General features: G+C 46.7%; 1 protein-coding gene across 5 annotated transcripts in view; it reads right to left on the reverse strand.

Moving 5' to 3' along the window:
* Positions 1-591: 591 nt before the first annotated feature.
* RAB3IL1 (RAB3A interacting protein like 1) overlaps positions 592-13,166 on the reverse strand; it is a 69,956-nt gene continuing 57,381 nt past the window's right edge. For all 5 annotated transcript variants that reach the window (XM_078853140.1, XM_078853138.1, XM_073346962.1 and 2 more), the window contains one exon: positions 592-746. In XM_078853140.1, the coding sequence (XP_078709266.1) occupies positions 607-746 (140 nt within the window). In that variant the 3' untranslated portion in view covers positions 592-606. The remainder of the gene's footprint in view (positions 747-13,166) is intronic.

The following is a 13,166-nucleotide window of genomic DNA, read 5'->3' on the forward strand; positions in this document are numbered from 1 at the left end:
CTAAGATGTCCACCTCCCTTGGAGTACAGACCCAAAGATATATTATGAAATTTGCCCTCTCCCTCAATATGGACAGAGGTGTGCACACTTCTTGCCCCTCCAGTTAGAAATTACAGAAACCAGGTTTAATAATAAACAAAACAAGTTTTATTAACTATAAAAGACAGATTTTAAGTAATAAAAGGGGTAACAAACATAACAAAACAGATTACGAATCAAATGAAATCAAACATGCAAACTAAGCTAGTTTCATTAAAGAAATTGGTTACAAATGGTAGTTCTCACCGTAGATATTGTTGCAGACAGTTTGCAAAGTTTCTGTGGTTCAGAGTTCCAGTTATATTCCTTTTCAGACTAGACCCCTGTCTCAGTCTGGACTCCCCCCTTGCCTTCACTTTTTCTCCTGTGGCAGACAGGCCCTGGAGACAAGGAGTCCTGTTTGCCTTCTTCCCCACCCTTAAATAGGATTTACATAAGGCGGGAATCCTTTGTTTCCCAAACTTGATCCCCCTTCCCTTACAGTGGAAAGTTACAAGAAGTTCCAGGTAATGTTTTAGTATCAGGTGAGAAGATCACCTGACTCTGGAGGATCACAGCGTCCATGAGTCAGTGGCAGTTTGGAGCATCCACAGGAAGGCCAAGCTTTTCACAGTCTATTGTCCTCGCTGATGGGCCATCCGCCTTGTCTGGCTTTTCCATTGTTGTACCTGAAGTGTTAGCAGTGGGCGTCACCCAAAGTAGCATAGCTGAAATAAAGATACATAGTCAATATTCCAAACTTCAGATACAGAAATGGTACGGGCATACAAATTGGATAACCGCATTCAGTAAATCATAACCTTTCCATCTTGCATAAAGTATATCTCAGTTATGTCATTCATATCATATGCATATTTTCATAAGGAATATGGAACCAGATCACTGCGCTCTTGTCAGGAGTCCACGATTCCTGTTCCCCTTTCGTGACCATCCCACATAAAGCAGCAATCATCCCATATAAAGCATACCGAGTGCATTTCATTTACTAGCCTGTAATTTTCTGTCATTATCAAAGTAATTACACCTATGTGCATGGTTCTAGTTGCAAAGGGTGTCATCTAATCTTTGGGCCTAACCCAAAGCCCAGTGAAATTAGTGAGAATCTTTTCATTGATTTCAATGGGTATTGGAACACGCCCTTTATCTGGACTTAGGGTGATCAGACGTCCCGATTTTATCGGGACAGTCCCGATTTTAGGGGACTTGTCCCGCGTCCCGACCTTACATCGGTCGGGATGCCCTTTGTCCTGATATCAGGACCATCCAGACCACAGCCGCGGTGCCGCTGCTCACCGCTTCCTGGGGCAGCTCCCGGTGCGCCGCCCCCTCCCCCGACCCGCGACCCTAGGAGCCAGAGGGACCTGCCTGCCGGATGCTTCCAGGGATGGGAGCCACCCCAGGTAAGCACCGCTGGGACTCCCCACCTCACCCCCTGGCAGGTCCCTCTGGCTCTTAGGGTGTGGGGGGGCGCTCTGCATGCTGCCAGCGCCTGCAAGCCCTGCTCCGCGGCTCCAGCAGCCCCCATTGGTGCTTTTCCCAGCCAATGGGAGCCACGGAGTTCAAGCTTGTGGCGGGTGCAGCACGTGGAAAGTCTGGAGACCCCCCTCGCTGCTCTGACCCTAGAAGCCAGAGACCTCCCAACAGGGCTGGTGAGTACAGCCAGGGAAGGGGGCAGAATGTGATGGTGAGTGTCTGGGAGGTGTGTGGGGGCGGGGGGGTGCTGGGCTGTGAGGGTGTGGAGGGTGCTGGGCAGTGGGGGAGGTTTGTGTGTTTTGGGGTGCTAGACAGTGGGGGCCTGTTGGGGGGTGCTGGGAAGTGGGGAAGATCTGTGTGTGTCAGGCACTGGGAAGTGGGGGTCTGTGTGGGGCATTGTGTAGTTATGGTGGTGGGGCTGTGGGGAAGGGCACTGGGAGGGAGGGGAAATCTGTGTGTATGGGGGGAAACTAGGGAGTGGGGAGATTCTGTGTGGGGTGCTGGGGAGCTGTGGTGGGGCTGTGGGCAGGGGGGCACTGGGCGGGGGGGGGTGTGCACAGCACTGTGCATTTGTGGTGGAAGGGTTGTAGGGGGGCTCTGGGCATAGTGGATCCAGGGGGCGCTGGGCAGGGGAGCTGTGTGGCGCAGCATGGGCCCACCCCCAACAGGAAGGGGCACGCTGGTAGCACAGGGCCAGGCGGACCAGTGTGCATCTGGCTGCGGTCAGGGCTGTGCACCTGTGTCTGTCTCTTTCCCCCATGCTCACCCAATGTGTCCTGATATTTCACTCTTGCGATCTGGTCACCCTATCTGGACTCAGATCTTTTAGTTGCCTTTCCATCAGGACTCAGGCTAGAGGCTTCAGGAATCCTGTCACCCTGCTGTACCAAACAGCGTCCCCACACCAAATATATTTATCTCCAGTGGAAGAACTCATGCATGACTTCACTATCTGTGAATAATCAAGGACGTAAGCTTATAATCAGCAAGTATTTGCTCATCCATTTGTAATCACAAATGAACATGAACTGGACTGAAGTCAATTTATTTTTAAACTTGAGCAAATTCTTGGGTTGGTTTGTTTTTTTTAAACTGAATTCACCTAATTCTTCCCAGTCCAGTTCTGTTGTAGACACATTAAGGAGGGCAGCCCCCCAACCTGAAGGAAATACTCACCAGCATCGACATACCACACAATAAAAACACTAACCCAGGAATCAAACCCTGCAACAAATCCTGGTGCCAACTCTGTCCACTTATCTATTCAAGGGACACCATCATAGGACCTAACCACATCAGCCACACCATCAGGAGCTTGTTCACCTGCACATCTACCAATGTGATATATGCCAACATGTGCCAGCAAAGCCCCTCTGCCGTGTACATTGGCCAAACAGGACAGCCTCTAACATTCAAAAACCAGTTGGAGAACACTTCAATCTCCCTGGTCACTCAATAACAGACTTAAAAGTGGCAATTCTGCAACAAAAAAACTTCAAAAACAGACTAACAAGAAACTGCAGAACTGGACACCATCAAATTAGGCCTGAATAAAGACTGGGGGTGGATGCGTCATTACAAAAACCAATTTCCCCATACTAATTTTCCCCTACTGTTACTCACACCTTCTTGTCAACTGTTTGAAATGGGCCACCCTCATTACCACTACAAAAGTGATTTTTCCTCCCTTAGTATTCTACTGTTAATTGAATTATCTCATTAGCACCCCCCACTTGGTAAGGCAATTCCCATCTTTTCATGTACTGTGTATTTTCCACTCCATGCATCTGATGAAGTGGGTTTTAGCCTACGAAAGCTTATGCCCAAATAAATTTGTTAGTCTCTAAGGTGCCACAAGGACTCCTCATTGCTGCATGAATTACTGGGTGCGCATCTATAGCTTCGGTTATATTAGAGGCCAGGCTGGATGATTATAACATTCCTTTTTGGCCTTAAAATCTATGAACCTGAGAATACACCTGTGTCACCCAGTCCACCAAATTAAACCAAACCATTTTTTGAGTAGTCCGCACATAAAAAAGCAAATGAACAATTTTCTGGCTGGCAGAAACTGCTATTTATTGATGCTGGGCCACTCAAAAGTATCTGGATGTTTTTACTTCAAAACTTGCCAAAAACGTTCATTTGGGCTCAAGCAAAGCATGAGAAGTTTTAACATAAAGGACCATTTCAGAGACAGTTATTAGCAATTGGAAACTGGTGTTTAAGATGGAATTGTGTAGTACTAAGAGAAACACTAGACTCTGTTTGGCAGTGTATCTGTTCTAACAATTTTACCATAAGAATTAACGTCAAAAAGTTAGTAAAGTTGTGTATGTTTAGACATGCTCCTCTTTAGGGGGAGAGTTTATATTGGTTTAGCCATCTGTAGTCATAGCTAGATGTGAGAGTTTCAGAGAGGTACAAATCCCATTTTTCAGAAATGGTAACTGGGGCATCAAAGCATGACTCCAGATGCATGTTCAGACATAACCAAAGATACATGAATTTTCAATTGGTCATAAAAGGATACTGAAATTGATTGAGGCAGACATATAGGGAAAGACAGTTCAAAAATGTAACTCTAAAGTTAACATCTAAAAAACATGACCTGATTTTAAAAAGTGCGAGCACCCATTGATCTCAGTGCCTGGGCTTCTCTCTCTTGATCTCTGCTGAACCAATTTATTTGACATCTGATGACAGTCTCCCTGAACTTGGAAGGTGAAAGTGCAAATTCTGTAGGCACCAAGGCAACCCAGGGGAGAACATCCACGTGGGAAAAAAAAAAACCTGAGAATTATCCTATGATTCTTCCCTGATTCATTCTTTGATGTGGTCTCTCATCGAGGTTTGCAACACTGGGACCACATCCTTGGGGAGCTCTGAAAAAGTTCATGTGTCTGGTGAAGCTACAAGACAGGCAGAAGTATACTGTGTATCAGCAGGAGTATTCTCCTCAATGACCACCTCCTTTCCCCTCCTGCTTGACTCATTCAGAAATGTCACAGTCAGAGCTGTGCAAAATTCAGCATTCAAGTCTTAACCCTTTGCAGAGTAGTGAACACCAGGTCTACGTTCATATTCCCAGATGAAGGTCCACATGTTCCCACATCTTTGGAGGTTTATCAGAACAGGTTGGACAAACACCTGGCAGGAACAGTCCATTCTTGGTCCTGCCTCAGATGACCTCTCAAGGTCCCTCCCAGCCCTACTTCTCAATGATTCTATGGAGCTGAATGTTTGCTATGAGGTTAGACCAGCACCCCCAAACAAAGCTAGTCTGACACAAGTAGCTGCTTTGTAGACATCCTTGCACTCCAATCCCTTGCTCTCATTCATGTCTCTCAGTCCTGCTGAAACTTATAGGCAACCCTCAATTTTCCAACACAAATAAATCTCTAATTCAGTGTGAATGGGGGAAAAACTCTTCTGTATATATTATGATGGGACTGTGATACAGCAATTCAGTGTTGTTATGTTGCAGTAGAGCCACACTGTTTAGTTTGTGGTGCATTCTCCCCACCAGCCCCCATAAGGCCTAAAGAGGGTAGAACTATGGTCTTGTAGTTAAGGCACTGGTCTGGGGGCTTAGGAGATGTGGATTCAATTCCTGGCTGTGTTACAGCCTCCCCCAGTGACCTTGGGCAAGTCACTTAATCTATGTGTGCCTCTATTCCCAATCTTCTGCTTCTATGCTGTATCCTCTCTACCCATTTTATCTTGTTTATTTAGACTGTAAGCTCTTTGTGGGAGATCCTGACTCAGTCTACGTGTAGGGTGCCTAACACATTGAGGCCCCAGGTTCAGTTGGCACCCCTATGCACTAACGAAATAGAAATAAAGAATAACAAGCCCAGACTCTTTCCTGTTGTTCTTTGCTTGCCAGGGAGAAAGACATGGTGTCAGAACAATGTTTTGAAATTTTGAATTTGGCTGACATTTCTGTTTGCACGGTGGTGTATTCACAAAGCAAAAGCAGGGAACGTTGCACAGTTCTCCTGATGACATCTGTGAGTGAATCACATAGGGAGAAGGAGGATGTTTATTAAGGAGAAAGCTCCTCGGGGTGGTTTTGTCCACAGGTGTCTTGGTAACCAGCTATAATAGGAAGTGAATAGACAAAAGCATCAGGACATTTTGTAATTCGTTTGTTCAAACTGGGTATGCAAAATATGTCGCTGTGACTATGTGAGGCCAATTCCATTTTCAATCAGTTACACGTAGGTGGGCAAAATCTACTGCACATCCAACAGAGGGTAAAGATAAATTGGGGGTGGGGGATTGGGGTGGTGCCATCTCTCAGTTTACACCAATGTCAATCTGGAGTAACTCCAGTGCTGTCAGTGAAATGACTCCAGATTTATGCTGGTGTAAATGAAAGCAAAATCTGGCCCTATGGGTGTAATGTTCACTCCAAAATGTCATCAGTGGACTTAGGGTCCAAATTCCTTAAAAACACATAAGGGCACAAACCTGTGTGTGTAAAATGAGCCTGTGTAAACAGGAAGCCTGGTGCCAAGTGTTTTCACACTGACACCCCCAACTGCACACTTACCTGGCACACTTACCTGGCACTTGTAGGCGTGTTAACAGTATTGCCAACACCAAAAGCTCAGAAATCATGTGTCAGACACCAAGAAAATCACAAGACTGGCCCAAAAATCATGAGATTTTGTTTTAAATTATACTGTGTTTCATTGTCTATCTTCTGAGCGCCCTGCCCACCCTCTGTGTGTGTGTGTGTAACAAATCAGTGTTGTCAGCTCCCCCAAATGTATAGAGTGAGGTGACTTTGGCCCCCACTGCAGGAGTACTCACTGACTGTGTGAGAGTGCAGAGCTTCCAGCTTCTGCCATCTTCCCAATCCATTCATGTATTCTGTATCCCTCCCAGCCCCACATCTGCCCCTTCCTCAGCCAAGCAATTAATTATCCACCCCCCCAGCCCCCACATCAATTCTCTTCCTCCAATCATCACATCTGCCTGTCCCCTTGCCCCCACATCAATTCTGACCTCACATCAGTTTTGCCCCCCACCACCCAGCCTAACCTCTGCTCGTCCTGCAGCCTCAAGATCTGGAGTAGGGGGTGCAGCTGCAGCAGGGACCCCCTCTTGCCCCTCCCAGCCCTGGTGTTGCAGGGATGGAGAGGGAAGGGGGAGGACCAGGGAGCAGAGCAGACTTACCCATTATTCACGGGAGGGGAGTTGCCCTGAGCTGCTGGGTTCTTTCAGCTACCTTCTCCTCCCTCTCCTCCTACAGGCCATCTCACAGCTAGTGAGAACCCCTCCTCTGCTCCCTTTCCCCTACCAAAACCTAATCTTGGCTCCTTATGGGAGGGGAGACAGCTCAGCCTGCCTCAGGCAGCAGCCCGGATTGGCTGCTCCTTCCAAGGAGGTGGGGAAGTGAGTAAGGCAGCCAGTCAAAGAGGTCTTACTCCAGGCATATCTGTAGTTTTTGAGAAGGATGGAGCTCCTCAAGTCAGGGTAAGACTGGCTTAAGCGTCAACTAACATCAAGTTACTCCTGAGGAAATTATGACCGTCGGCAATTCAGGATTGTCTAGGTACTTCCCAAGTTTTCATAGAATTGACTACCCAGGAGGATTATAAAAGTCTGTAATGGGCAGGTGTTGCACTGGGCAAGATCAATCCCCTTGGCTAACCAAGCCAGCGATCAAGACATGAGGAATACATTGACCAAAAGATCAGGAAGCTGAGGGGCAAATCAAGGGGTTTAAGAATCAAGTACCATATTCTGCCCTCAAGATACATGCATGTCAGTCCCACTAATTTCAATGGAACTGTGTATATAGGTAAGATCTGACCCTCAGGTTACTAATTGTCCCCTCAGTTAGTGTTCATGGAAGTAAAGGACTGCTTAGGCAAAGTACAGGTAAGGCTTCTCACATAGCTCTGCCAGTGCACCTCAGACCTGTCTAGCAGCACTCCTGACATTTGCCTTTAGCAGGGTTGCTGTGAAAGACTGGAGTTACTTATCACCTGATTCAACTCTCAAGGAAATCAACATCAGCTGTCACTGTCACTGAATTGTCAGTGACTGCTCTGGGAATTGGATCAACCTTAATTCTTATCACTTCGCCAGGTGGCTTTCTGCACTAATAAATTGCTTGGCCTGGTGACCGGGAAGGTCACTAGAGGTACTGGAGGGTTTTCTCAGATTTTGCAGTGGGATGAGAACAGATTTGGCTAAAGAGTGACTGACATTTCCACTGGAAAGGATTCTCAACTGACTCCCTAACATGATTAGATAGTGGGATTAACACGTTGAGCCAAGGGAGCTGAGGACAGATGGAGTCTGCCTCTGAATCACATTACCATCTGTCTCTCCTGCTAGAAGAATGCTTACAGTCAAGAAGTGACAGGTTTCAGAGTAGCAGCCGTGTTAGTCTGTATTTGCAAAAAGAAAAGGAGTACTAGTGGCACCTTAGAGACTCAAATAAATTGGTTAGTCTCTAAGGTGCCACTAGTACTCCTTTTCTTTTTTAGTCAAGAAGTGGAGATTCAAACAAGAAATATTGGCAGCCATTAGGCACATACCCAGAAACTCTCAGAAGTTTTGCATGAAGAACTGAGTGTTCTCTGGAGCCTGTAGATACCTTCATGAGCTCTCCAGAGATCAGGTACGTCTCCATAGATGACCTCTCTGCCTTCCCTTTCAGCCTTTCCTTTAGCAGTTCCTCCACTTTACTCTATCGGTCTGTTAGAGTCCCTCAGGGAACTGTTCTTGTCCCCCTCCTCTTCACCCTCTACACATATCACGGGGTGACCTCACTCAATCACTTACCAGGCCCGGTCTGCTTTGCCAGTGTGGCCTGCTTCAATATCCTCTTGATTTCCTTTTCCCACTCATCTCTGTGTCTTTTTCCACGCTGTAACCATGTATGAAATCACTGGGACTACTTGCAGAACAAGGTACTACTCAGCACGAGTAGAGATGGCAGAATGCAACACTCATTATAGTCAGTGGGCATTTTTCCGTATACTTCATCAGGCATTAGATCAGGCCCTTGGTCATGAGATGGCAAGTGAATGTATCCAGTGCTACACCACTCAGCTGCCACCTTCACTTCTCTAGGTGATCTAGGGCTACTCTCTTTTGAGTGTACCCTTTCCACTCCTGGATATCTGTGATTGAGAGCTAATCTTCCCAAGATTTCCCCTTTGCACTCCCTCAGTTCCAGACTAGCTGCAATTGAGGCCAAATTGCTGAGGCCACAGTTCCAGTGCAAAATTAGCCTTAAATTGGGGACAATCTCCATGGCTGTGTCTATACTGGAATTTGTTTACTCACTACTACCAGTAGGGGAAGCACTAGTGTAGACCCAATTTGAGGCATCTAGTGTGTGTCATCTAAGCCTGATCAGAGCAGGTCTCCATGGCACAGTGCTTAAAATGCCAGAAGCCAATGGCACGTTGTCTACACAAGGGCTTCCACCATAACTATCATGACTGGAGAGAAATCAGAGGTAGCAACAGTGGCCCGGGATTTTAGCAAACATTTCCTAGTGCAGATGAGTCCTCTGTCCTGCTGTCAAGTGCCAGGCTGTTTGTGACTGACAGATAATTACCCTCTAACTACTGGCTTGTAAACTTTTCAGAGCAAGGTCCAAGTCCTCCTGTGTGTTTATAGAATGCCCATCAAAATGAGGTCCCAATCTTGACTGGGCTGTACTGCAACACAAATAGTAGCCCAATGCTAAATCTGTAACTATGGGCTGATCTTCCTTGTCCTCCCTTTCTGATCCCAGATCCCCTTTTTCCCCAAACAGACCCGTAACCATGTGGCGCCACTGACTGCTGAGATCCGAAGGTTATCTTGATATCTATGCTACAAACTGTTGCCGTGACCTACCAAGGACGTTATGTGACTTCAGTGGGGTGATTGTCCATTTACTTATGTTACAGCTCACTTTAACCCCCAGATAATTCAGACAACTATGATGCGATACAGGACAAAGTTTGGCTGCCTTGACAGCTGGGGTGAAGTCTCTGTTTAAACTTGTTATCAGCCTGGTTGATAGCCCAATAGCCCTCTTTTAAACAAGTAAACACTGAAACACTTGTCCAACAGATGACAGCTGCGCGAGTGATGGTGCCACCGAGATTGCTCCTATGCAGGAAATCCTATGCACCATGTGGGAGCAGAACTGACAATAATTCCCTGCAGCCCCCAACACTCTGGGGGGGAGCCAAGATGGGAAGAGGACGCATAGGCAGTAGCCAGTTACCCTGGGGGCAGGGGGAGGCATAACGATCTAACACAGACTAGCCTACTTGTCTGCTCTAATCAATATTGGACCAACACAGAACCAGCCCCCAGATGAGGGAACCCTTTCTCACTCCCTTGTGCTCCCTCCTACCCTCCCCCCAAAACCCCAGTTTCCAATGCAGACAACCTAGCCCATGACTTCTAACCTGACAGTGACTTTTTAAGGAACAGAGCCAGGTCCTGGTGGGTAGTGTCGGGTGCCAGGCTATCTGCTTTGCCTGATGCTATAATGATACATTGCTCCATGTTCTGCAGGGATTGCCGCTGTTTCTGCATTTCAGCCAGATTGAGGGTCATCTCCTCACATTCCAGGGGTTTATACATCGCAGTTATGTTGGAAACTTTGTGAAGTACCTGCCTCTTAAACACTCAGCATTACCTGTACTCTTGCTCTGCCCCTCTCACCCTCTCTTTATCTGTGGCTGAAACTGAAACTTGCATCTGTTGATTCTCAGTAACACAAATCTCTCCTCTGCGTCTCTAAATCTGCCTGTTTTAGAGTCTGTCCAAATCTTTGGTGATGGGGGCGGGGGAGAATGGACAGGAAGGACAGTCCTGGGGGAATTACTGTCACTGGCCAGCTAGCATCTTTAGTCTTGTAATCTCACTTTCTCTCTTCCTGTCACTCAAAACTGATGTTAAATTTCACACACACGTGCACATGCGGGTCCACCACAGAAACTAACAGACGTAAATGAACCCCGTTCAAGCACTTGAATGTAGTGCAGCCTCAGCAACCTGGTAATTTGAGAGTGTGCAATTCCATCATTTGAGACCGTGAAATTCGGTCCTTATGTGAACATCCCCTGCTAATCCAATCCTGAGTTCCCTCCCAGCTCTGCCAGTGCACGTCAGTCTTAACCTGAAGTCCCCCTACTCCCCAGCTATATAGGTCCACTAGACTGGGGGTCAGGAAACTTGGGTGCTAGTCCCAGCTGTACCACTGCCTTGTTCTGTGACCTTGGGCAAGTCACTGCACGGTGCCTCAGTTTCCCCTTCTGTAAAAATCGGCTAACGATATGGACTTCCTTTGTAAAGCACTTTGAGATCTAGGGTTGAAATGAACTCAGTATTACTATAATATAGTTATTCCATTTCTGGGCTTCCCACACAACTCTGTTAATAATTCAGTCCTGACCGACAGCCTTCCTGCTGTTTCTGGTCTGGGCTCCCCACACGGCTGTGCCAACGCATCTCAGTTCTGAGCTGCATCCCTCACCATTCTCACATGTGAGCCTCAACACCACCTATTTATTCCAGTCCTGGAGCTCTTTAGACAGATACCTCCCTATGAATTGTGTAACAGATTGCTAATATGAACCAAAAGCTTTCCAGGCTAGGATAAGCCAACCCCACAACAAAACTCATTTTACTTGTGTCCAAAAACACATTTGAATCCTAATGCTATTTTAAGGAAACTTACCTGGATCTCTGTTACCTAAGTCTTTCAAAGCTGGCAACCTTGCAAGTGTGAGCTCAGCGCATTAAGCAATATGTGTGGGGGAGGAGAGGAGAGGATTGCTTCAGAGCATTGGCACCTGCTGAGAGAAGGAAGAAGATGGCCACCTTGGGGCAAAATGCTTCGCCATAATGTTGGTGACCAAAGTTAGTTCCCTGCTCTCCAGGTTCCTTTCAATGTGCAATGGAGCAAGTGTTTCAAAACAAGCCAAGAGATTCAATTTCAAAGTAAATATAAATAAATAAAATACACAAATGCAACAGAAAATTGAAAATGTAAATGAAGAGAGTCAGGCAAGCCAGAAGTTAATTTCCTTATGGCACCATTAATTCCACCACTTTGAAGATGCAGAATAAATATTATAACGAGTAATTCAACCAGCTACAAATGTGGCCAAGTTATACAGGATTTAGTGGTATTTCTGTGGTGCGCATTAATTATTAGTACTTGTATTTATGTGTAACACAACAGTGCCTAGAGGCCCCAGTCAGAGATCAGGGTCCCGTTGTGCTAGATATTGTACACATGTCTAATAAGATTGCCCCAGCCCCAAAGACTTTACAATACGATGAGATACAACAGGTGGTGGTAAGAAACAAGAGCACGGGGAGGCCCAGATGACAGTGAAATGATCATATTTGATATAATGTACAGTAGTCACAGTCTCAGAGCATCTCACCCCACTGGCGTGAGGTTGGGAAGTATTACTGTCTCCATTTTGCCGATAAGGAAACCAAAGCACAGAAAGGTAAGGGACTCGCCCAAGGTCATAAAAGAAAGTGCGTAGTAGGCTGGAAGTAAAATGCAGATTAACTGATTCCTAGTCCCCTCTGCCTCAACTGCAGGACCACTCATTTTTCACTCAAGATCACTCACCTTGCAGACAGTGCTGCTAGGTGGAGTTATTACTTGCATTACAGACTTCTTCGGAAAACACAGGGGCTGGCGGTTGGGTAGATGATGCGCACTCTTGGTTCTGACTCAGCATGAAGCCGTGGGCATAGAGGCACTTATGTGGTTGTGCATATATCTGTATTAACACTCTTTATGACAGCAGACACCATAAGGCTGCTCAAGGTCACGCAGCAGTAAATTAGCAGCTGAGCTGGGATCGGAACTGCTGTTCTCCCTAGTGTCACCTCTCACACTAAAACACCAGTAGCTCACTAGGAGAAAACCTGGGTGCATAGCCACTCCTCACCCCTCAGCCATGGGTCAGTCTTTCCCCCAGCGTGGGGTGATACAAATGGCTACCAGGGCCAAAGAGTTCAGGAAGAAAGAATTGCCCTGGGAAGAAGAGGTTAAAGTCACATGCGGGCGCTTTTCTGCTTAAAAGGCTCCCGGGGACGGAGGGGGTAGCCTAAAACCTGATTTGTGAAGCAATATCCCCAAACTTAATACAAAATCTTGATAAGAATGTTCTTTATGGCAGGAAAAGAGGATTGGTGAGTGAGGGAAAGGGGAAAACAAAGGAGTCAGTTCTCTTGATTTTGCCTGCTGGCTTTAGAACAAGGTAAACACATCTATGGAGTAGAGATATTTGAACTCACATCCTTGAGGGGCTCATTAGACTTTATAAAGTCCAGCAAGGAGGGCCCCCCGTTTTCATACAACCCATCTGCGAATGGGTAGTTGAATGTGAACAGGGAAGAAATGCTCATAGCCCAGAGCACAGCAAGATATGTCTGCACTGCAGTTGGGAGGTCCAAGCTTGCCCGACCCCCTGGGCCCGAGCTCAGGTGGCTAGCCCAAGCCACCACCTGAGCAGCAGTGTCCACACTGCTATTTTTAGCATGTTAGCTCAAGCTGAGCTAGTGAGAGCCTACCTACCTGGGCTGGGAATCACCACCCTCTTTCCTCCCCTCCCCCCACACCAACAGCAGTGTAGACATACTCACACAGA

Source organism: Lepidochelys kempii, chromosome 6, assembly GCF_965140285.1.
Source record: "Lepidochelys kempii isolate rLepKem1 chromosome 6, rLepKem1.hap1, whole genome shotgun sequence".
In the NCBI taxonomy this organism is placed as follows: Eukaryota; Metazoa; Chordata; order Testudines; family Cheloniidae; genus Lepidochelys; species Lepidochelys kempii.